The following is a 23944-nucleotide window of genomic DNA, read 5'->3' as shown; positions in this document are numbered from 1 at the left end:
GAGGAGATGGTGCTCACCTGGACATCCCGGAGCAGCAGATCCCCAGAGGGCAGGATAGAAGCTTTCCCCCTGACACCCACCACTGGGGCTCCCTCCCTGCTCCAGGACACACGAGGCTCAGGGACACCGTGGGCAGCACAGGGCAGCAGAACCTCCATCCCCTCCCGGACTGCCAGCTCCAGTGGGCCAGCGGTGATGCTGGGAGGTACTGGAAGGGGCAGGGACACGTTCACACCTTGACAACCACGTTTCATGGCCAGAAGCAGCAGGGAGGGAGCTGAGAAGAGGAAGGGGGTGAGTGCCCTGGGTCCTGCCTTACCTTGCACGATCAGCCTGGTCCTCCCTGCCACGGTGCCCACGGGGTTGTGAGCCACACACAGGTAGGTGCCAGCATCCCCTGGGGAGGCTTGGGGGAGATGGAGCTGCCCATTGGGGAGCACCTTCAGCCCTGGCCCTGTGAGGATGGACAGGATTGAAGGCAGGAGAGAATGGCACAGCTGTGTGTGCAGGGACTGCTTTGCCTACAGAAGTGCCCCTTCCCGGGGATTCCCCAGGGAGATCCAAGCTCAGTGCCACCCAGCACCTTGCCAGGATGCTTTCACAGCCCCTGGACTTGCAAAATTCTCTCTAGGCAAAGCAACACAGGCTCTGCCAGACTCCCACTCACCTCCAGTGATACCAACACCATCCTTCTGCCAGGTAAGCTCTGGCTGGGGGACTCCAGTCACCTCACAGGATAGCATCACACTGGAGTTGACCATCACCATCACCATGCTGGGCAGGGGCTTCAAGGTGGGGGGCTCTGCAAGGGGCAGGGAAACATTGCCCTTTTGGGCCCCCCAAAAGTGGGCCAAGACACAGGGAGCAGGATCACCAGGAGCCGGACCCCTGGAACCCCACATACCCTGCACAGTGAGCTGGAGGTGTTTTTGGGCTGTGCCAGCAGCACTCCTGGCTGTGCAGGTGTAGTGGCCAGCATGGGCAGGCAGCACCTTCCTGATCTCCAGGGCTCCTGGGAAGATGGGAGGCAGGGGGGGGAGGCAGCAGGAGGGCTGGCAGTGACCCCCCTGCCCTGCCTGTACTGTCCCATGCCATACCTGTGGGCAGGAGGTGGTAGCCCCCTCCTCGGCTGCCCAGCGGAGCCCCCTCCTTGCTCCAGGACAGCGTGGGGGGGGGCACACCAGAGGCAGAGCAGGTGAGGACTGCAGGGGACAGCCGGGTGACAACCACATCCCTGAGGTCATCAGCAATGGTGGGGGGCACTGGAGAGGGGAGGGAGGTGAGCAGAGCTGCTTGGGAATGCTGAAGGGGAGCCCACCCCCATGAACACAGGCATAGATTTTGCCCCTTTTTTGGCCCTTGCCCATTCCTATGCTGAGCCCTTTAGAGGGTCCCAACCCTGCAGGGGGCTGGGCTGCACCCACATCACACTCCAGGTGGTGACAGAGCCCAGGAAAGCCGCTCCTGGCCAGACCCAGAGGTCCCAGGATCTCACCGTGGATGGACACGTGGAAGAGCTTGCGTGCCTCTCCAGCAGTGTTGGTGGTGATGCACTCAAACTGCCCCTCGTCCTGGGGACCAGGGCTGGAGATGAGCAGAGACCCTGAAGACTGCAAACTGCATGGGCAGAGCACACCTTGGGGTCAGCCCCTGCCCCGTGGGGAGCAGGGAGAGGGGCCAAACCCCACCTTCCAGCACAGGTACCTGTAGGTGTTGGGTAGGAGGTGTGGGTGCAGGGGGTGTCCATCCTTCTCCCACCTGACATGGGGCTGGGGGGACCCCTGGGCATCACAGTCCAGCCTGGCTGGCTGCTGAGCCAGCAGGGTAAGGTTGGAGGGCCCGGGGGTGATGGTGGGAGGGACTGCAGGGGGGACAAAGCAGCCGTGAGCAGAGACCAGCAGCAAATCATTGCACTGATGAGAACAGGAGGGATCCATCAGGTTCCTCTGCTTACCCAGGACACGGAGGTCCAGGCCACGTCTGTCAGAACCAGCTGGGCTGGATGCCATGCAGAGGTAATAACCTGAATCTTGGAGCTGAACGGGGTCGATTTGGAGAGAGCCACCTGGAAGGAGCTGCAGCCTGGGGAGGCAGAGCAAGGGAGCCCCATGGGGGGTGGGAAGGTGACATGTGCCATCCCAGCCATGTGTGACACATGTCCACTGTGCTGGCCTGGGGACAGAGCACAGCCCTTCCTGGGGTGATGATGCTGTACCTGCTGCAGGCACACCAACACACCTATAGATGTGACACCAGCTGAGAGCCAGCTCTTGGTGCCACCACCCTGCAGAAGATGATACCTGCTGCTCCCACGAAGAGGCAGGACCTGGCCATCCTTCTGCCACGTCACCTGGGGCACAGGCCATCCCTCTGCCTGGCAGGGCAGCACCACGGAGCCCTGCAGCACTGCCCTCATCTCCTCCTGACCCGGTTGGATCTCTGGGGCCACTGCAGCAGCACCAGCAGAACCCCAGAGAGTCAGAGAGAGAGCTCAGGGGATGGAGGAGGGGAGAGAGGGAGGGAGGGAGGGATGGGGAGAGGGATGGGGAGAGGGAGGGAGGGAGAACATCCCATCCCATCACTGGGATCTGGGCAGCATCCAACCCTCCCTTTTCTTTCCCCATTACCCCAACAACCCTGGGGATATCCCACAGTAAATACTGCCCATCCCAAGCCCCAGGGCCGGGTACCATTGCTCACCCAGAACCTGCAGGCGGAGGCGCAGCTTGGTGTCCCCCTGGGTGTTGGTGGCCCTGCAGCTGTACTCCCCACCATCTGCCACCTCCAGGGCTCGGATCTGCAGGACACGTCCCTCGGCCAGCACCTGCCTGTGAGCATCCTCCTGACAACCCCGGGGGGGAGCCCCTGTCAGCAGCTCTCCAGACATCAGCCCCCCCCTAAACCACCAGGGCTGGGGTGAAGGTGAACCCCAGACCATCCCCATCCCAGGTCCTGTCCCTGGTACCTGTAGTGGGGAGCCCTCCCAGTGCCACTCGATGTGTGAGGGTGGCACAGCATCCTCAGGGCACTCCAGGATGAGGTCCCCCCCCAGCACAGCAGTGATGCTCTGGGTCTCTCCAATGCTCGTGGTGCTGAGAGGTGCTGAGGGACATGTGCCAGGTGAGTCAGGGGTTGGTGCCACGCAGGTTGTGCACCCCCATGGCTGTCCCCAGAAGTCACATGTAGCCCCCCCCAGCCCTGCAGAGCTATCGTGCTCTGTTCCAGATCCCCTCCTAAGGAGGTTTGGGTGCTCTCCCCGTCAGCCACCCACAGGAGAGGTGCAGGAACCTGCAGGTTCTTGGGTCCCCCAAAGCTCTGAACACCCTTCTCTCACTGCTACCTTGGATGCTGACGTGGAAGCTCCTGCTGTCCTCCCCAGCAGGGCTAGTGGCCAGGCAGGTGTAGAAGCCAGCATCAGCCACCTGGGCAAAGCCAGGAGAGGGGAAAAAAAGAAAAATTGAGGTGTGCAAAGAAAACCCAAGTGGGGAGAAGAAAGAGGCTCCCCTACCTGTGTGCTCTCAATGTGGAGTGTGCTCTCATTCCCTGACATGAGCCAGGGCCCTGCCAGTGGCCGCCCGTCCTTCTCCCAGGTGACAGTGGGCATGGGGACACCCATCACCACACATGTCAGCTCCAGTGGGGTGCCCACAGCCACGGACATCTCGGTGGGATGGGCTGCAGCCTCGACACGGGGTGGTTCTGCAAGGTGCACGGTGATGGGGAGGGGGGGGAGACGTCCCACCCCCACATTGCTCCCCAAAACTTGTCTGCCCACCCCTTCCACGTCCTCAGGGGCAGACACACACCCATCACCAGGAGCTGGAAGGTTTTGCTGGCCTCCCCCACTCTGTTGGCCACGAGGCAGGAGTACACCCCTGAGTCAGCTGGCCCCACGGCCACCAAGCTCAGCCGTGGGCCAGCTGGCACTCGGTTGCCCTGCCGTGCCAGGGGCTTGCCATCCTTCAGCCAGGTCACTGCTGGTGCTGGGGACCCGGTGGCTTCGCAGGTGAAGGTGATGTCTGAGCCCTGAGCCACCATCTGCTCCTCGCTGGTCTGGGGGCTCTCCAGGAGGGGGGGCTCTGGGGAGGGAGCAATCACCCCCTTAGTGAAGAGGTGGGAGCAAAGCTGGGTCCCCAGACCCTGGGGATGAGTTTGGCTGTTCCTGAGTGTCCTGTCAGCACCTAGAGGTGGCTCAGCCTCCCTGCAACTCAGGCTGGGACTGCACCCGGGCTGGTCCCACCTTGTTCCATCCTCCCCAGGAGGAAACGTGCACCCAGCATCTCGGCTGCTTGGAGGGTGCCAGCACCTCCACCTCCTCACATGGGGTGAGTGTGACCAGTAGGAAGGGGACAGAGCCAGCCACAGGGTTCAGGAGCCACGTGAGACTCCAGCTGGCAGAGGAGGAGATGGGGAATAATTCAGCAACCTGGGGAAGGGTCTCTGGGGGTGCCTTACCCTGCACGGAGAGGGCAAAGCGTTTCTCAGCTGACCCAGCCAAGTTCTCAGCCACACACACATAGTTGCCAGCATCACCCACCTCCACCATGGCCACCTGAAGAGGGGGAGCAGAGCCCCACTGAGGGCTGCCCAGCTCCAGGGGGCTGCTGGAGCTCCCCCAGGGACCTCAACACCTGCCAAGGGCCATGCAGCCTCCTGCTAGGGGACAGAAGAGTGTCCCTCCCCACCACAGCCACCCTACTCACGGTGACACAGACCTGCAGAACTGTGCCACCCTCCAGGAGCTGGTGCCGTGGGCCAGCCAGGATGGGAACATCATTCCAGAGCCAGGACACCACAGGCAAAGGGTGCCCGGTGGCTTCACACTTGAAGCGGGCAGTGCCATTGATGGTGGCTGTCACCTCCTCTGCCAGGTCCACCTTGTCCCCGTGGATAGCTGGGGGGGCTGGAAGGAGGTGGTTACGGGGTTGCCCTGTGCCTCCATCCACCTCCCATCCCAGCTCCATACTCACTCAGCACCTCCAGGTCATAGTGCAGGCGGTCCCACCCCGCAGTGTTGGTGGCCTGGCAGGTGTACCTGCCCCTGTCCTGCTCCTGCACCGACAGCAACTGCAGCACCCGACCCCCTGCAGGGCAGGGGATGGGGTGGGCATCAACCCTAGGTCCCAGGGTTCCCCCCCACCAACCTTGCTCTGCACCCCATCACACAGCCCCAGTCACCCTGGGGGTCTCCCAGGTGCTGAACATGCAAGGGGATGGGGTCCATCCTCCTCCAGATGCCCTCAGCACATGAGATTGCTGCAGGAACCCCCCCCCCCAAAACCCCTTGGTGGGTGTCTGTGCCCCTTACCCAGCAGCATCAACACCCCTGGGCCGGGGGAGAGGGGCTCCCCATCCTTGTACCAGGTGAGACTGGGGGGGGGGATGGCATTGGTGTCACAGTAGAGGGCAGTGGGGTGGTTGAGGATGGCCTGGCGGTGCTCTATCACCTCCCCATCCTGGTCTTCCTCCCTGTAGAAGATCTCAAGGGCTTCGTTGGGGCTCAGTTGCTGCTGGAAGAGGGGTGGCACTGCAGGGACAAGCTGGGGTCAGCTGTGGGCAACGGGGGACCAGGAGCAACCAGAGAGCCTGACCAGTGCTGAGCAGATGTCCATACTCCAAGCAGATACAAACCCTCCTCCTCCTCACCCTGCTTTGCCCCCACCCCAGGAGAAGCCCCACACCAGTGACCCCTCCTCTTGCTGGACACTGGGTGGCCCCAAAAAGCTCACCTTGGACATGCACAATGAAGTCCCTGTTGTCCTCCCCCAGGGGGTTGGTGGCCACGCAGGTGTAGTGTCCTGAATCTGAGACCCTGGCTGGTTGGATCTGAAGGATTTGCCCCTCACTGAGGATCTGGAGGTGGCTGGAACTTTCCAGGAGCTGCACAGGGAGCCCAGCCCCAAAAGCAGGGTAGGAGCAAAAGGACAGGAAGAGGATTACACACCCAACAAGTAGGACTGAGGCCAACCAGCCTGATAAAGGGCATCTTCCCACTCCATCCACCTGGGGTGGTCCCCAAAACGAGCAGCTCCTCCCTGGTTGCAGCTGGGACCTCACCTGCTTGTCCTTGTACCACTGGATGGTTGGCTCAGGCACAGCCCAGGTCTCACACTGCAGTGTCACTGTGCTGTTCACCCTGGCTTTCACCTCTTTCATGGCAAATTCCCCCAAAAGGTCATCTCTGGCAATCCAAGGAGGAACTAGCAGGGAGAGAAGAGAGCTGGGATGAGAGCAGAGCCTCCAGAGCTCTGATCAGTGACAGGCAGCACTTTGGGGTGCTGCTGACACCCTCAGATGACACCCTGTGTCCTCCCCAGGGTACACCAGAGACTTTTTATGGCCATGAGCAAGTACAGGTGTGACCAATAATCCCCAGGGGGAAGGGCCAGAGTTAAAGTGGTGGGATCAGTGCAGGAATTAGGAAGGACACCAAGAGTTCCCTCACCCAGGACCTTGACAGCATAGCTCTTGACAGCCTCCCCAGCTTCATTGCCCACGAGGCAGCTGTATGTGCCACTGTCCTCCTCTTGGGCGTTCAGGATCTGCAGCCCACGGCCACCTGGGGCAAAAAGGGACCTCCTGAGAGAGTTGTCCCTCAGAGCCCCAGCACTTGATCCCCACGCAGCAGCAGGAGGTATCTTAAGGGAGCTGCTGATCACTCAGGAGCCTGGTTCGAGGGGTGCAGACCCCCATTTCTCAGCCTTGTCTCACTGATGCTGTCAGATGATGCAGCAAGAGCAGCACCCACCCCATCACCTCAGGTCGTTCAGGACCTTGACTTCTCACCACCCCACTGCTTTGGATTACACCCAGACCCCAAAAAAGCCCCAGTCCCACCACCACAGGTCCAGACCAAGGGGTCTGTGGACCCCACAAAAGGTACCAGGGAGGAGCTGGATGTTCCCAGACTCTTTGAGGGGAACTTCATCCTTGAGCCAGGTGATGTTGGGAGACAAGGATGTCAGAGCCTCGCAGAGCAGGGAGATGGGGTTGCTGATGAGCACTGCAACTTCTTCTGCAGCAGCAGCAGCATGGGGAGCATCTCTAGAGAACACAGGGCTGGCTGTAAGGACACAGATCAGCATCAGCACCCATTCAGGATTCCTGGTGCTTCATCCCCCCACCAGAGAGCGTGACCCAAGCTCAGGTAGGTTCAGCTGCTGTGATTAAAGCCAGGGGGAAACACAACAAAACCCTTTCATTTCTCTCGATTTCTGAACTAGATACATAAAAAAAGAAATTCCTCTTTCCCTGCCACTTGCCAGAAGCCCTGCTGAGGGAGGCAGCTTGGAGGAAGGGCTGCCTTATTAATTAATAATTATTAATTATTTTATCAAAATCAATTCTGATCAACTCAAGTGATTGATTAATCATGAATCCATGAATCCAGAGTGGGAGGAAGAGTGGGAGGGTCAGGTGGGACACGTCCCTTCCAGACAGGGAGAATTGTCCCTGCAGAGGAGGTGGGAGCTGCTGCCAGGCTCTGATGGAGCCAGGAGGGATCCGGTGACACCTGAGGGGCCCCACCCAGGTCCTGCCCCATCCCGGGTTTCCCTGAGGGTCCTGGAGCTGGGATGGGATGGGAAAACTCCCCTGGGAGATCTTTTTCCCCCCCTCTTCCCAGCTTTTCCTGCTGGAGCAGACTCCAGGCAGGCTCTGAGGTGATTTGTTGGGTCAGAACTGCACAGAACCAGTCAGAACCGGTCGGAACCAGTTGGAACCAGATTGAACCAGTTGGAATGGGTTTGAACAGGTTCTGACTGATTCCAACGGACCCCTGCAGGGTGCAGCTGAGCCCCTCAGCCCAAATGCTGCTTCCTCAGGGCCATTTTGTGTCGCTGCTTTTCCTGACTCCAATCTGGTTTAGTTGCAGTGTATCCATGAATCCTTCCCAGCCTGATCCCGTTTGCTCCTGGCACCAGCAGGAAGTGACCTCCTGGGCTTTCCCTTTCCCAGTACAGCCCTGTGGCCATTCCCCCAGCTCTGACCCCCCTGGGCACAGAAATGGCACCGAGGTGACAACCTTTCAGCATCACCTGGGAGTGGATTTACCCAGTCTCTGGTTTTCCTTTTCCTCCCTCCTGCACTTTGGCCACAACAACCCCATGGGGAGCTCCAGGCTGGGGACAGAGTGGTTGGAGAGCAGCCAGACAGAGACCTTGGAGTTTGGATTGCCAGGAAGCTGAACATGAGCCAGCAGTGTGCCCAGGTAGCCAAGAAGGCCAATGGCATCCTGGGCTGGCTCAGGAACAGCGTGGCCAGCAGGTCCAGGGAAGGGATTCTGCCCCTGTGTTCAGCCCTGGTGAGGCCACAGCTTGAGTCCTGTGTCCAGTTCTGGGCCCCTCAGCTCAGGAAGGAGATTGAGGTGCTGGAGCAGGTCCAAAGGAGGCAACTGGGCTGGTGAAGGGATCCAGCACAGATCCTATGAGGAGAGGCTGAGGGAGCTGGGGGTGTTGAGGCTGGAGAAGAGGAGGCTCAGGGGAGACCTCATCACTCTCTCCAGCTCCCTGAAAGGAGGTTGGAGCCAGGGGGGGGTTGGGCTCTTTTCCCAGTCAACTCTCAGCAAGACAAGAGGGCAGGGTCTCAAGTTGTGCCAGGGGAGGTTTAGGTTGGAGATTCGAAAGAATTTCTTTCTGGAGAGGGTGATCAGGCATTGGAATGGGCTGCCCAGGGAAGTAGTGGATTCTCCGTGTCTGGAGAGATTTAAAAAGAGCCTTGATGTGGCACTGAGTGCCATGGGCTGGGAACTGCAGCAGGAGTGGATCAAGGGTTGGACTTGATGATCTCTGAGGTCCCTTTCAACCCAGCCAATTCTGTGACTCTATGATTCTATGATTTCCATTCTGCTCGCTCCATGTGTTTCCAATTTTCCCTCCTGGAGAGAGCGAGGGGCCCAGGTCAGGCCCAGGGATAGCAAGAGAACAACTCAGCTGGCTGGAAAATGGTAACTCCTTCCCCTGAGGGAGATCACATTGTAGGAGAAAAACCCCAACACCCAGAAACCTTGAACAAACAAAAAACAGCAGAACCCAAACAATCTGCTTGAGCCAGGACACCAGACATGCAAACACTTCCCTGGAAAGGGATTGCAGGAACAAGCCTGGATCGGAACAACTGGATTTCCTCCACTCCCTGGCTCCCTGCCTGCAGGACTTCCAGCAGCTGGGCTAAAGCATCCTCAAGAAAAGCCAAACCCTGGCTCAGCCCCTGGCACTCTGGATGTGCTGAGTTGGCTGGGAGGCTGCAAGGATGCTGAGATCAAGAAGGTGAAAGCAGCTGGTACCCCTCCTGGTACCACCTGGGTACCAGGTACCCCTCCTGTACCTGCCTGGGTTCCAGGTACCCCTCCTGGTACCTGCCTGGGTACCAGGTACCTCTCCTGGTACCTGCCTGGGTACCACCACTGGCATCCTAGGGCAGGGGGACAGCACTGGGGTGCTGCCTGCAGCAGCCACAGCTCTGACTGCATGAAAAGAGAGGATAAAGAACCCGTGGCAACCACAAGGAAGTCCCTTTGCTCTCCTGTCCCAATTTTGGAAAGACTTCTCTCTGCATTGTCACCAAAATATCCCTCAGGACTCGGGCAGAGGTTGCCTTTTCCCCCCCTGACACCTGTTCTTCTGAGGATTCCCTTCCAGCATCCAGCCCCATCATTTTGCAGAGCTTTAATATGCATATTTAATATGCTTTCCAAGCCAGCCAACTGCCCCAGGTTTTATCCATATTTAATGGATAGACAAATGGTATGTAATCCAGCCTATCCCTCTGAGCCATATACCCACATCTATAGTAGACATATAGGCTATATTACACACCATTCACTCATACATAGAATGTATTTCTTTATAAACCATGTGTTTAGATGTGTAATTTATCTGTGCACACACACACACACACACACACACACACACACACTTTCTCTTTGCCCCTCTGGGGGGGTATTTCAGCTGCAGTGGCCCTTACCCCACACATTGAGGCTGTAGTGTTTCTCTGGCTGACCAGGGACCTGGCACGTGTACCTGCCCGTGTCCTGCAGGGTGACTTTCCTGATCTGCTGGAGCAGGAGGGGACACAGAGGTGTTCTGTAACAGAGCTGGATCCATACGGCCTCTGCCAAGGATGGGGAGGGGGACATGGGGCTCTTCCCAGCCCCGTTTCCCCTCCCACCCTCTGCAATCCTCCAAAAACATCACCTGGAGCACTGCCCCATCCTCCAAGAGCTGCAAGCCTGGCTTTGGGGTCAGCAAGGTCCCATCCTTCAGCCAGCGGGACCCCCGAGGGGACACCCCAGGGACCCGGCACTCCAGAGTCACCGTCTGGTTGACAAGGACCGTGCTGTGCTCCTCCTCCCCCAGGTCACCGTGGGACACTGAAAAACACAACTCCAGGGCAACACCTTCCCCCAGACACCCCCCCCAATCCCTTTGCCACCCCCTCCCCTCCATACGTGTTTTGCCAGGGGATGGTGGAGCAGCCCCACGGTTCTCAACATCACCTCCAAGCCCATGGGTGGGAAGGGGCCGTGGGGGGGGGCACAAGGGGTACTTACACCTCACCTCCAGGGTGGTCTCACGTCTGTCCTCCCCCACGGCACTGCTGGCCACACACGTGTACGTCCCCGAGTCCTCCAGGCGTGGGGTGGGCAGGGACAGGGTGCGCCCATCCGAGAGGATCTGTGCTTCCCAAGGATGCAGAAAGAGCCCAGGTGAGCACCCAACCGGTGTTGGGTCCCAGGCAGGGACAGGGATGGGTGGGGGCTTCACATCCCAGGGACACCCTGCCCGTTTGTCCCCCTCCTGGTGAGAAAGCCCAAGCTCAGGGCTGAGCAGAGCCCTGCTCCTATGGACCAAAGATGGGACACATGGTGTTCCTGCTCAGTTCCAGGATTTCTTTCTTTGTTTTTTTTTTTAAACCCAGGGTAAGGAAAAGCCTCGTTTTTTTTCCTGGAGGGACATCCCTTTCCATCACCTGCGGGCCACCTGCCACCACGCTGGGCACCGGGGTCCCATCCTTCAGCCACAGCAGCACCGGGGTGGGGGTCCCAATGGCATCACACTCCAGGGTCACTGGATCATTGAGCACCACGGTGAGGGGGCTGGGGCTGGCTGTGATCCGGGGAGGCACTGGAGAAGGGCAGAGAAACATCACCTGAAGGAGCAGGGTCCCAAAGGGCCAGGGTGGGGAGGAGACACCATGGTGATACCCATCCTGTGTGGGGTTGTGAGCCCCATCCCACGTGGGGTTTTCTAGGAGAGTGTTTGGGATGGACACAGGGGATTTTGTGGCTGGAAAGGGGAACGGGGCAGGGGTTCTGCTAAAGCCACCTCCCAGACACATCCTGGGGGTTGGGACAGTCCCTGTCAGTCCATGCACACCACGGACTCACCAGCCACCCTCAGGCTGTACCAGAGCTCAGCGACACCAGCCACGTTGGAGGCCACACAGAGATAGCTGCCAGCATCAGAGAGCTGAGCACGCTGGATCTCCAGGTGCTTCCCATCCCTGGACAGGATCCTGCCTGGTCCTGCTGAGAGCTGCTTGTTCCCCTTGTACCAGGTGATGCCTGGAGGGAAACAGGGATGTAGGAGGGAAATGCTGCTGTTCCACACACCCTGGGGACATCCCAGGGACACCCGAGCAAGAGTCTAGGGATGGGATGGGATAGGATGGGATGGGATGAGATGAGAAGGGGTGGGGAGGGGAAGGATGGGATGGGATGGGAAGGGATGGGATGGGATGGGATGGGATGGGATGGGATGGGATGGGATGGGATGGACTCACTGGGTGCAGGCAGCCCTGAGGCCAGGCATTCCAGGGACACGGTGCCATTCTCCAGGACAGACAGGTCCATCACAGTGGGCTCGATGTTGGGAGGCACTGCAAGCCCCAAGCACTGTCACCAACTCTGAGCAGCTGCAGCCATGCAGTGCCATGGGGCAGGGATGGGCTCCCTGGGGCTCTCAGCAGGCACCAAATAATGGGAGAGCAGTGGGCAGGGCTCAGACCCTGCTCTGGGAGGGGACCATGTCCCCACATGGGCCACCACTGCTCTTCAGGTCCACTAGAAAAGTTGTTGCCCACCCCAATGGGATATCCATCCTTCCCAGGAATGGACCCCCACTCCCTGGTTTCTCTCCCTGGTTTCTGTGCCAGCCAAGGGGTGCTCTGGCAAACAGGGATGGAGTCAACCCTCCAGCAGAATGCATCCATCAAGCATGGATCAAGGATGTGGCTGAAGGGGCCATCAGCTCTCAGTCTTGTTAGCAAAGAGCAAGATCCCAATGGATCAAGCCAGCAACCACACATCTCTCAAAAGCAGGGCCAAGAGCACCCACCTCTTTGGGCACCCAAAGGGGTGAGACAGGAGATGGGTGCTGGGTTCGTGGGGCTCCCCCCCTGATGCTGCACTCACCTTGCACTGAAACCTGCACCTCTGCCTGGGCCAACCCTGCCCGGTTGCTGCCCTGGCAGATGTAGAGCCCCTCATGACCAAGCCCCACCCGGGTGATCAGCAGGGTCCCACCATCCTCAGACACCACCACACCATCCTGCTGGCTCACTGGGTGCCCCCCCTTCAGCCACCTGCAAGGGAGGGGACAGTCAGAGAGTCCTTGGTCTGTCCTGCCACCACCCACCCTCCATTTCTGCCCCCCAAAGGGGTGAAGAAGAAGGTGCTGGCAACAAGGATTGTTCCCTTGTCACCTGGAAAGGGTGACAAGGCAGTGCCCTGGCTGCTGGCCAGAGCAGGATGCCAGGGGCATGGAGCTTCTCACTAAGGGACACCCCAAGCTGCAGCTCCCCCATCACCCATTCTGAGCACCCATCCTGAGCTCTGCCTCAGCTCTGTGCACTCAGGGGAAGGCTGGCAGGACCCCCCCCCCCCAGTACTCACTGGATCTGGGGTGTGGGGACACCGGTGGCACGACAGTGAATCCTCAGGGAGTGGTTGGTGACAACTGTCAGGTGGGTTTCTCCATCACCAATCAGCAGCTGGGGGGGAGCTGGGGACAAAGGGGACCTCAGGCTGGGGTCACCTTTAGACCCTGGCACCAGAATGTATGAGCAGCCAAGGGCTTGGAGGATGCAGGACCCTGGTGGTATATCCAGGCCCCCAGGAGGAGCATTTTACCCAGCAGAAAGGCACCTTGGACATGCAGGTTGTAGCTGAGAGAGGTGTTCCCCACGGTGTTGGTGGCCACGCAGGTGTAGAGGCCACTGTCTGTCAACTGGGGCTTGGCCAGGTGGAGGGACCCCGAAGGGAGGATGCTGTAGCTTGGGAGAACAGAAAAGTTGGGTGGGTGGGACAGCCCTGTCACCCATCACCTATCCCTGGGCAGGAGCTAAGGGCTGAGAGCCCACCATCAACCTGACAGACCAAAGAAGGTCCCCAGGGCCACCTCCTGGGCAAGGAGGATGGAAGAGTCACCCATGGGTACAAATTCCCCTTTTTCAGCTCCTGCATGAGCTCAGCAGGAGGCAGCAGCACAAGCCACCAGCCTGGGGGAGATGAAGGGGGACGGGGGTCCCCATGGAGCCCTAAACCCCTGCAGCTGGGGCTGGCCATGCTCTCCCGGCCAGTGCTCCTCAGACATAACATCATCCCAGCCCACGGCTCCAGATTCCTCCTGGTGTGTTCCCATAAATCCCCCTGAGGAGAAACCAGCTGAGATGTGGGGAGCAGCTCAACACAGCCCCTCAAGAAGAGCCAAACCAAGATGCATTCCTGCTTCCCCAGCCCACATCAAAGAAGTGACTGACTCCAAGGTCTTAGGGACCACATTCCAGCATGGGGTTATCATACTGAGAAAGCCAGTCCTGCTTCCAACCATTCTCCAGGTTTTCTCCATCCATTAAATCATTTCAAATGACTCTCCCATGGCTGCCATCAGCCTCAACACAATCAATGAGTGAATTTGCCCCACCAGAAGTCATCCACTGGGGCAGAACTGGCCTTCAAGCCCACGTCCCAGTCCCTGCATCCAGGGCTGGCACCTGAAGGGGTCAGAAGCAGCTGCTCCATCCCAGATGTTTATATGATGGTAAAAAAACGTGGTGGATCTTGCTCTGCTCTCCATCCCATGAGCACTGCCTCAGATCCTGCCAGAGCATTAAGCATCAGCCCCTTGATGCCAGGGATGCTTTTTGCATCTCCCTGAATCCTTTCACGGACCCCACATCCCCCTGGATGGACACAACCCCAGGAAATCATGGCACTGGCACCCACAATTCTCCCCTTACCTGGTGGTGCTGAGAAGCAGTGGCTGAGACTCCCAGGTCCACAGCACCGTGGGAGGGGGATGGCCCTGAGCCTCACAGGGCAGGGTGGTCTCCTGCCCAAGCAGAGCCAGGATGGGGATGGGATCCAAGCCCTGCGATCCATTCACCCTGATCCTGGGCTTTGCTGGGTGGAGAGGGAGCACAGCTGGTGCAGGAACCTTTCAGGTACCCCACAGACTCCATTGCTGCTCTTCCCCCCCACCCTGCAAACCCCTCTGGCACCTGGTTAGGGGGTTAAGGAAGCTTGGAGATCCTGATCTCCCAGCAAATCCCTCTCTGGAACCAGAGCCAGGGCACTCACTGCTGATGGAGAGCTGAACGTCCCGGCTGGAGAAACCTCCTGCATTGGTGGCTGTGCAGAAATAGGTCCCCATGTCCTCAGGGGAGGCTGAAGGGATCAGAAGGGCCCCATCAGGGTCAAGGCGGTAGCGTGGGTTGAGTGAAATGGGTTCTGTGCCCTGCAGAGGAAAGGGAAAGGAAGGGAGGAAGGAGAAGAGCAGAGACTGCCCCAAGCTGAGCATCCCAAGGGCAAGAAGACCCTCTCTGGGTCTCAGCTTCCCTTGATGTCACCTCACAGGACAGCTACAGCCACCCTGATGAGCTACATCCCCTCCAAACACCTTTCTGTGCACCCAAGGGGGACCCCCAGCCTGGCTGTCCCTGTCGCCTACCTTTGCCCAGGTGACAGTAGGGGGTGGCACCCCGGTGGCATTGCACTGCAGAGTGACAGCTGCTCCTTCGGTGGCAGTGACATGAACAGGGCCCAGCTCAATGCTGGGAGGAACTGGGAAGGGAGAAAGTCACCTCACCCAGGGCCACATCCACCAAAAGGAGAGCAGGGATGCACAGCACCCAGGTACTCACCCAGAACAACCAGGGACACGTCCTGCTGGTGTGAGCCAAGGGCATTTGTCACCTCACAAGTGTACCTCCCCGTGTCCCCCTGGGATGCTTGGGCCACGTGCAGGCTCCCATCAGCCTGGATGGAGTAGTGGCTGCTTGGGGCTACCTGGGGACAGGCAGAGAGTGGGACAGATGGGAGGGACAATCACTGCCATACCCCTGTGTCACTGGGCCACATCTAGAACCTGATCCTTCAGCAGGAGGAAGAATCTGATGTGGTAAACAACCAACTTACCCTCACCCAACACAAACCTTCCCCTGGTATCTTTCACCACCAGCCCAGGAGGTTGGAGCACCCATCCTACAGCACAGCCCCTGCTGCAGGGCTCTGCTTCACCCACCCACCCACCCACCCATCTGGGGGACACGGGAGCCTCACCAGCTGCCTGTCCTTCAGCCAGCGACGGGTTGGGAAGGGTCTGCCAGCCAGGATCACACAGGGCAGAGACACAGCCTGGCCCAGGAGAACATGAACCTCAGGGGATGCAAGAGCTATTTCTGGGGCTGCTTGGAAGAGGAGAAAGTGAAACAGAATTAACTGGAGACAAACCAGCAAGGAACGTTCAGGGGAACAGATCTGGATTGCCTTCCTTCCTTCCTTCCTTCCTTCCTTCCTTCCTTCCTTCCTTCCATCCAAGGTCCAGACCTTGGCTTGGCCTGAGCTCAGACATTCAGCTCCTCTAAGAATTTGGGGATATTCTTTGACATTTTGGGTTCGAGCCCATGTCAGTGCATTAAGCCAAAGAGCTGGAAGTGCATCATCCAAGCCCTGTGCTTGGAAGGGGCTGCTGAGCATTGCCCATGGCCAGCTGAGGAGCAGATGTGGCTACTTGGGTCTGGGTCTGCCACTCGCTCCCAGCTGGGATCCAAACCCCAACCAAAGCTCCTAAAACCAAACCATGTCCGGTGACCGTGAGCTTGACTTCTGCTTGGATTTTCCCAAACTTGTTCTGGGCTTCACAGATGTAGACAGCTTGGTCATCCAGAGAGGCACCTGGGGCACAGCAGAGGGAAGGCTGAGCCTGGTGGGGTTGGAGGGGCAGCTCCAGGCTGGGGTGACACCACCATCCCCTGCCCTCCCACCTCTTCTGATGGGGGAGAGACCCTGAAGTCCCAGAGCTGGAGGCTGTTTTAGTGCACAGCTCAAGCTTGCAGAAGTAAAAAAAAAAAGTGCAAATAGAGCCAATGTGTCAAAAAAGAGTGGGTGCAATGTGTCAAAAAAGAGTGGGTGCCTTGTGTCAAAAAGAATGCTCTCCCACTGGGGGAGAGCATCCAGGGGTGACACTAAGCATGCACTAGGGCAGAATATTCACATGTTCTCCACCACTCAGCTCTCTTACTGTCAATGAGGAGCTCAGCAGCTTCTGGATGGATGGAAACACCATGGGGGCCATTCCAGCCCATCATGGGCTTCCCATCCTGCCGGAACCAGGAGATCCGTGGTCGGGGAGAGCCCTGGACGTGGCACAGCAGGCTGACATGCTGCCCAACCTCGACTGCCATGTCCCCCAGGGGTTCAGGGAAGTGGGGGGCAGCTGGAGGAGAAAGAGCAGAAGGGGGGGCTGGGGCAGGTCCCACAGATTCCCCCAGAGTGGGTCTGTGTGCAGCCAGGCCCAGAGAAGAAACAGGGCTGCAAAACCCACAAGCCAGCTGCTCTGAGGAGTCACCCATCAGCTGAATGCTTTTAGTGTTTTTCCAAAGCTGTCACAGCCACCACACTTTCCATCATTTCCCAGCACTTTTCCAGTGCTTTTCTCAGCACCCCCCTGGCTCAGGAAAGCCCCTCGTGCTTTTCCACCTTCAAGCCTTTCACCTTTCAATCACTTCAAGCCTCACTGCCTCCAACTCAGCACCTCCTCTCCAGGCTCTTCCATCCCTTCTGCTCTGCTGGGAAGCCCTCAGCATCCACTGGGGCACCTGGATTTTTGGACACACGGGAGCCAACCCCCACCTATGGCCACTCTGCACCCCAGTCTTGTCCCAAGCTGTTGTGTCCCATGCAGTAGCAAATGTCCCCTGCTCTGGCAGGGGGGGTTGGACTCCAGGATCTTTTGAGGTCCCTTCCACCCCATAACTTTCTGTCATTCTGTAACAGCACCCACACCACTCTCCTGCCACTTTTTGAGCCTCATCCTTCCTCCCAGCCCTCAGGAATCCCCATGGGGCTCCAACCAGCTTGTCCTGAGCACTGATCCCACACCACCTTGGAGCAGCCTGGAGCTGGGGTGAGGGGCACTGGGGAAGCAGCAAGTGGGAGCTGAACCGGCAGGGAGGGAAAGGAGGGAAAGGAGGGGAAGGAGGGGAAGGAGGGAAGGAGGGGAAGGAGGGGAAGGAGGGGAAGGAGGGGAAGGAGGGGAAGGAGGGGAAGGAGGGGAAGGAGGGGAAGGAGGGGAAGGAGGGGAAGGAGGGGAAGGAGGGGAAGGAGGGGAAGGAGGGAAAGGAGGGAAAGGAAGGAAGGGGGGACGGTGGAAGTGGCTAAAGCACCTGGGGGCAGGCAAGAGAAAAGGCGGAGACTCACAGCCCACATCCAGCGCCGTGCCCTCGGAGGCGGTGCCGGACTCCCCGCGGGCCTGGCAGATGTAGGATCCCGCATCCCGTTCCCGCACCGCCTGCAGCCGCAGGATCGCTCGCCGGGTGCCGGCTGGGAACGCTGCCACCTCCTGCTCGCCTGCCCCGAGACCCCCACATCAGCACCCCCTGTGCTTCCAGGGGTCCCCTCCCCGCTGCTGATGGTCCAAGGGACCACCCACCCACCCCCAAACCACGGGGTGTCCCTGCAGGGGGGTGGAGGGTCCCTGGTGCACGGGTTGGGTCCCCAGCTCTGTCCCAGGCTCACCTCTGTACCAGACGATGTGAGGTGGGGGTACCCCCGAAACCCAGCACTCCAGGGTGACATCTTCTCCCACCAAAGCCTTCAGGTTGGGTGTCACAGCCAGGATGGCCGGAGGCTCTGCACCACGGGGGGAGAGGTGGCTTGGGTGACCAGATGAGGTGCCCTGCACCCCAAAGGGACCCTGGAGCCCAGGGGGAGTTGCCCCCCCCCCCAGTCCCCTCCATCACAGACAGCCTCATCCCAGAGGTGTGAGGCTGCAAGGTCCCAGCAGGAAGGGAGGATAAATCCCTCCCCTTCCCGGGATGCTGCTGGCCCAGGGGGGGAGCCGGTACCGGTGAACTCCAGGGTGATGATTTGCTCGTCCCAGCCCAGCACGTTGCTGGCATAGCAGCTGTAATTCCCCGCATCCTCTGGGATAGCAGCCCGGATGTGCAGGGTACCCCCGGGATCCGTGAACACCCTGTGAAAAACAGGGAAGAGAAACTGGGAAAAACTTGCTGAAATAAAGGAGTGGGCTCAAAGTCATCCCAGGTGGCTGGGAGGTGCTCGGGGTTGGTAGATCTGGGCTAACACTCAAAGCCAGCTCTGTCCTCCTGCTGCAGGGCAGGATGCTGCTTGGAATGGGGGAAAAGCATCGAGAATTGGGCTTTTTCATCTCTGAAGTCAAAAAATAACCTTCCCCAAAGCTCACTCTAGCACTCACAGCCTGACCCGGGCAGGGAGGTGGGAGCAGAAAAGCAGAGGAAATTAAGGGAAAGAACAAGGAGTATTATTTGTGGCTTGAGTGCACACCAGGTGTGCAAAGCACCTCCAGTCCCCCGTGGTGGGGACAATGACCTGGATAAGACCAGATGGCCTAAAAATAAATCCATGAAATTAGGACTAGCAGCACACCAGCCAGGTGAGGTGCATGGGTTGGGGATGTTGCAGTTCCTTTCCTCTTTCCAGAGCTACCCCAGGCCCCTCTCCCACGGGAAGCCCCCCCACCCCCAGGGTTTACCTCTCATCCTGCTGCAGCACCCAGCCCCAACGCTTCCAGGAGGTGTGGGGTGGGGGGTGGCCCCCGGCTGTGCAGTTCAGCCTCAGCTCCTGTCCCCTGCCAAAACGCTGGGGGCTGGGGTCCACCATCACCCACGGCACCTCTGCATGGGGTGGGAGATGGGCTCAGCCCCTGGGTGCCACCCAACACCCACCAGTGGGGCAAGAAACAGGCAGGGTCCCCACCTGGGGCAGAGCCTACCCTGGATGAAGAGCCAAAGGGAGGCAGTGGCAGTGCCGTAGGCACTCTGGGCCACACACTCGTAGAGCCCCCCATCCCCTGGCTGCACGTGGGTGATCTCCAGGGAATTGTTGTGCAGGAGCCTGGTCCGGCCATCCCCTGACTGTGCCACCTTCCCATCCCAGCTCCAGGTCAGGTTGTAGGGCACGGTGGCCAGAACTCGGCAAGACATGACCACATCTTGACCCGGGGAAGCTGTGATGTTGGCTGGGGCTATGAGACGTGGTGGTGGCTCTGCAAGGGTGGGGTGAAATGAGCCCAGACACACAGCCCCAGGGAACGGTGGGCACTGACTGAGGTTTGGCACCAGCTGTCCCCACCTGAGACAGAGACGTAGGTGTGAGCCCGGGTCACCCCGACCTTGCTTGTGGCAGTGCACTCATAAAACCCTTCATCATTCTTGGACACCACAGGGATCAACCAGCTGATGTTCCCTGAACTCCTAGGAAAAGGAGAGAGGCTTCAGGGTCACCCCCATGCCACCACCCTGCTCCAAAACCTTGGGACTTTTTTCATAGACCCATAGAAACATTTTGATTAGAAAAGACCTCTGGGATAATCAAGTCCAACCATTCAGTTCCAACTCATTTCCACCTGAGGGAGGCACAGGGATGCATTCCCACCTGCCCATCCCTCAGGGCTTTCCTCTGCCCTTTTGGGATGCTCAGAGCTTGCAGGTACCCATCCAGCACACAGCATCCTTCGAGCCAGCAGAGCTCTGGGGGATGTTGCTGACCCCTCTAGGCCAAACTAGAAGCTCACCTGAAGAACTGTTCTTCCCCAAGCTTCATCCTACCATGGCTGAGCTGCAGGTAGAAGGGAATCTCACTCCATGCAGAGCAGGAGATCAGCTGGGGCTCACGGATGTAAGCCTGGATCTTGCTGGAGATGTTCACTTTGGGTAGACCTGAAAGTAATTGTGGACCAGCACACATATTACACTCCTTGGGAGATGGGAAATAGGATTAAAAAAATAATACCCAAGCAGAAACCAAAGCAGAGGCAGTTGTGGAGCCTCTGGTTCCTTCTTAATACTTAGGGAGGGTGGGGACCACTCACCAGGGACCACACTGGTGTAGGTGACACCAGAGAAGCGATGCAGGGGGTGGCCCTGGATGTCTTTGCCCTTCACCTTCAGCAGGAAGTCTCCTGGGGGGACATGGAGGGGTGAAGCCACCCAGAGCTGCCCCGAGGAGGTGTTGGAGAGGAGCTGCATGGGCAGTGAGAGGAGAAGGTGGCCGGAGGTGTCAAAGAGCTCAATCTCCTGCAAGTACCCAGGGGGCTTCAGACCAGTGCAGTTCACCACCACAGAGATGGGCAGACCTGGGGAGAGGGAAGAGAAAAAAGAACCCAGCCATGTCCCCATCTGCAAGAAACAACCCCAGCATCCCTGTCTCCAGCCAGCCCAGCCTCACCCTGCACTGGTCGCTGCCTGGGCTGGATGGCATCGAAGTCTGGCTGGGTAGAAAAACTGGCTTGGAAATCAATGCTGCTGATTCCTGTGATCCTCAGAGAGTGGCGGCCACTGCTCTGGGTCTGGAAGCAGAGTGAGAAGAATGTAGTGAGGGCAGGGGATGGGGGAGGTGATGGGGGAGGTGATGGGGGGGGTGATGGGGGACGGGGGGACGTGATGGGGGGGACGTGATGGGAGGGACGTGATGGGGGGGACGTGATGGGGGGGACGTGATGGGGGGGACGTGATGGGGGAGGGAGGGAGTGGCAGCCAAGCCCTTCCAGCCCATCCCCGTGTCCTCTGCCTGGCTGGAGGGAGATGGAGGGAAGTCCATGTCCCCAGGTGATGGGGAGGGAGTCTGCCAACAACATACCGTGACCAACCACGTGCCTGGTTCCTGGGGCTCCACAGCCAGCACCGTGGCTGAGTTGGGGATGCTGAGCAGTTCCTTCAGCCCTTGGCCTTTCTTGAGGACCTTTCCTGCAACAGCCAGTGAAGCTCTGGGATGGGCAGCCTGGGTGACCAGGAATCTCCTCCTCCAAGGCTCATCATGGTGCAGAGCCCACCACCAAGCTCTTGCAGCCAGGGCAGCAGAGAAAACCCTCCTAAAACCAGAGGCAAAGCCAGGCCAGGAGGAGAGCAGAGTAGGATGAACCTGGTGCTTTATGAGGCCTTTGCAGTTCATTGCTTTTTTTTCATTTAAGGTTTTTTTGTGCAGGATTTGGTGATCCTCACACCTGCAGTCTCCATGTTTATCCTGTTAGGAGAGCTCTCCAGGAATCAAAACATCACCTTCCAACCCGTTCCCCTTCCCCTGGGTTCCTACCTGCTGGATCCCGGACCTCAATCCTTGGAGCAGGACCACTCAGGGACATGATGACCTCCTTCAGGCTGGAGTCAAAGGGGACAGGCCATGTGTTCTCCCCACCATCCTCACGATCCATCGAGAGCAGGTGGACCTTGGAGGCCTGGATAGCCTCTTCCACCCACTTCAGCACCTGGAGGTAGGAAAAAAGGGGAAGATTAACCCAGATTCCCCCTCACCACCTGGCAGGCCCATTTTGGGAGCAATTTTCTGTTGCGTTGGGTGAGAACCTCAGGCACGGCTGCAAAACAGGGGCTCCCAGAGAACCTGGAGCATGAGGATTAACCCCGGGGAGGATCTAAGAGCAGTTTTGCCATCCTGGATGACACGTACCTCCAACCACCTCACCCTTCCTCCTGCAGGTCACCCTGCTCACCTCTGTCACCTGCTGCTTGTCCAGGTGGAAGATCTGCCCCGAGCTGGTGGCAGCGATGCGCTCGTACACCCGGTACCCGGGGTGGCTCCTGTCCCCACAGTCCCCCGTCAGCACAAACACCACCTGCCACAGCAACACCCCCCATGGCACCCCTTGGTGGGTATCCATCCCAGGGAGGGGACAGAGCCAGCAGCCCCCCAGCCCAAGGAGACAGCAGGGGATGTGAAATTCACCCCCCCCCCAAAGAGCAACACGGGGAGGTCAGCGCTGCAGCGCCCATCCCAAGGCAGGGGAGCAGGAGCAGCACGTCCCACCTGGGTCTGCTTCTGCTGCAGCAGCTGCAGCAGCTCCTCCTGCTCCTCATAATCCTTGGCCCGAGCATCCGAGAAGACGTAGACAAAGGATCCAGGGTGTGAGACCTCCACAGCCAACCTGATGGCTCCCACGCTCATCTCCGGGCAGTCCCCTCCACCCTACAGCAAAGAGAAGGACGTGGCACAGGCTCCAAGCCACCCAGGGCTCAGCTCTTCCTCACTGCAAGATCCTCCCCAGGCTCTGCTCCTGGGGAGGAATTGCACCAGTTTGCTGGAATCAGCCCGAGCACAGGCAGAGCAGAGGGATGGTGCCACCATGATCTGCCCCTCTCTCCCCACTAATGATGATTAAAACCATTTGAGGACCCCACAGAAGCAGCTGGATTCGCACATCTATCCCCACACCCCAAACCATCCCCAACCCCCCATAGCAGCCAAATCTGACACCCCAAGCAAGCACTGAGGCACAGGGAACCCCAGCTGCAGGTTCCCCTGCACCCTGAAGGGCTGTGAAAAGCTTTGCAGCCACAGCTCAACACCTCCCACCAGAGCACAGCTGCATCTGAAGGGATCGGCCACGGGGATTTAGCAACGCACGGGAGGTAGGGATGGATAAAGCATGATTAAGCTCCTGAAGAATTTTCAGCTGGCAGAAAGCAGACGGGGTAATTTTTTAAAGAGTAAAGGAAAAAAAAAAAACAGCCCTTCAGTTTTCAAACAGCACTTGTATAAGAATAGATCTGGAGTTCCCTGGAGAGTTTGGAAGGAAAAAACAAATCTCTGAAGGAAAGAGTTCTCACTCGGGATAAGAGATACGAATTGGGGTTGCAGCACTGGCATTACCCACCCCCTCCACTCCCACCCCAGCACCACCACCCCCCAGCAATCCCCGTCCTCATTCCCTGGAGGATGCTGGATGCAGAGAGGAGCAGGGACTGACTTCAGGACCCACCACCATGCAGGCACACAGGGTTGGGCTTCCCACCAAGGACCATGGGAGCAGCACCATGGGGCTGGGGACACTCACCTGGACATGGAGCTCCCTCAGGCGCCTCTGGAAGAGCCAGGGGTCTGCAGTGAGGGTGGCAGGTCCCACCTCTGCAAGCACACCAGCACCCAGCACTGCCTCAGCCACCCACCAGCCTCCCCTGGGGCTGCCCATGATCCCAGACACCCACCCCAGCTTTTAAACACCCTGACAGGACCTGCAGGACATGGGGTCAAGCATCTGCCCTGGCTTGGCACCCAGCAAGATGTGGGGTTGGGCAGAGCAGCCCCAGGAAAGCTCTGCCCAACACTGCCCAACACTGCTGCAAACCCAGAACCTTTTTCTGCTGGGGGAGTTTCCCAGCAGAGTGATAGAGAAACCCATTTACTGACTCTCCCCTTCCTTCCCTGCCCAGTTCCAGCCTTTTTCGTTCAAATTCAGTGTTTCTGCTGAAAATAAAGCCCCAGTTCTGCTCTCCTCGTAGGGGCTCAAGGCTCCTTTGAAGAGCAGCTGCTGTGCATGGGTGTGCACGAAAAATCCCAAGGCAAAGACTGGAACGGGAAGAAAAGATTCTGGTCTTGCAGTAAATTCCCCAAACCTCTTAACAAGAGCTGGTTTTTTGCCTTTTATTGAGGTGGCCTGGAAGCACGTTGTGG

General features: G+C 58.7%; 1 protein-coding gene across 1 annotated transcript in view; it reads right to left on the bottom strand.

Moving 5' to 3' along the window:
• HMCN2 (hemicentin 2) overlaps positions 1–23944 on the bottom strand; it is a 30539-nt gene that overhangs the window by 6040 nt on the left and 555 nt on the right. Inside the window, exons 2-53 of the mRNA XM_030461498.1 lie at positions 23328–23398; positions 22301–22459; positions 21987–22109; positions 21572–21743; positions 21119–21225; positions 20708–20828; positions 20352–20615; positions 20055–20199; positions 19613–19734; positions 19254–19526; positions 19014–19155; positions 18346–18473; positions 18017–18130; positions 17699–17848; positions 16521–16715; positions 16079–16174; positions 15560–15684; positions 15142–15286; positions 14949–15061; positions 14579–14735; positions 14239–14422; positions 13145–13272; positions 12893–13001; positions 12413–12582; positions 11782–11877; positions 11387–11563; positions 10969–11123; positions 10550–10673; positions 10194–10369; positions 9969–10051; positions 6884–7110; positions 6446–6559; positions 6058–6200; positions 5730–5880; positions 5309–5527; positions 4971–5084; positions 4716–4903; positions 4456–4552; positions 3807–4079; positions 3509–3699; positions 3341–3422; positions 2966–3102; positions 2701–2842; positions 2301–2448; positions 1955–2082; positions 1705–1861; positions 1496–1617; positions 1098–1262; positions 905–1012; positions 668–802; positions 320–454; positions 18–208 (exon numbers count right to left, since the gene is read on the bottom strand). Of these exons, the coding sequence (XP_030317358.1) occupies positions 18–208; positions 320–454; positions 668–802; positions 905–1012; positions 1098–1262; positions 1496–1617; positions 1705–1861; positions 1955–2082; positions 2301–2448; positions 2701–2842; positions 2966–3102; positions 3341–3422; positions 3509–3699; positions 3807–4079; positions 4456–4552; positions 4716–4903; positions 4971–5084; positions 5309–5527; positions 5730–5880; positions 6058–6200; positions 6446–6559; positions 6884–7110; positions 9969–10051; positions 10194–10369; positions 10550–10673; positions 10969–11123; positions 11387–11563; positions 11782–11877; positions 12413–12582; positions 12893–13001; positions 13145–13272; positions 14239–14422; positions 14579–14735; positions 14949–15061; positions 15142–15286; positions 15560–15684; positions 16079–16174; positions 16521–16715; positions 17699–17848; positions 18017–18130; positions 18346–18473; positions 19014–19155; positions 19254–19526; positions 19613–19734; positions 20055–20199; positions 20352–20615; positions 20708–20828; positions 21119–21225; positions 21572–21743; positions 21987–22109; positions 22301–22459; positions 23328–23398 (7691 nt within the window). The remainder of the gene's footprint in view (positions 1–17; positions 209–319; positions 455–667; positions 803–904; positions 1013–1097; positions 1263–1495; positions 1618–1704; positions 1862–1954; positions 2083–2300; positions 2449–2700; positions 2843–2965; positions 3103–3340; positions 3423–3508; positions 3700–3806; positions 4080–4455; positions 4553–4715; positions 4904–4970; positions 5085–5308; positions 5528–5729; positions 5881–6057; positions 6201–6445; positions 6560–6883; positions 7111–9968; positions 10052–10193; positions 10370–10549; positions 10674–10968; positions 11124–11386; positions 11564–11781; positions 11878–12412; positions 12583–12892; positions 13002–13144; positions 13273–14238; positions 14423–14578; positions 14736–14948; positions 15062–15141; positions 15287–15559; positions 15685–16078; positions 16175–16520; positions 16716–17698; positions 17849–18016; positions 18131–18345; positions 18474–19013; positions 19156–19253; positions 19527–19612; positions 19735–20054; positions 20200–20351; positions 20616–20707; positions 20829–21118; positions 21226–21571; positions 21744–21986; positions 22110–22300; positions 22460–23327; positions 23399–23944) is intronic.

This window comes from Calypte anna, chromosome 17 (assembly GCF_003957555.1).
Source record: "Calypte anna isolate BGI_N300 chromosome 17, bCalAnn1_v1.p, whole genome shotgun sequence".
Taxonomy (NCBI): domain Eukaryota; kingdom Metazoa; phylum Chordata; class Aves; order Apodiformes; family Trochilidae; genus Calypte; species Calypte anna.
Note: the sequence above shows the minus strand (reverse complement) of the source record. Positions and strands in the feature narration are given on the sequence as shown.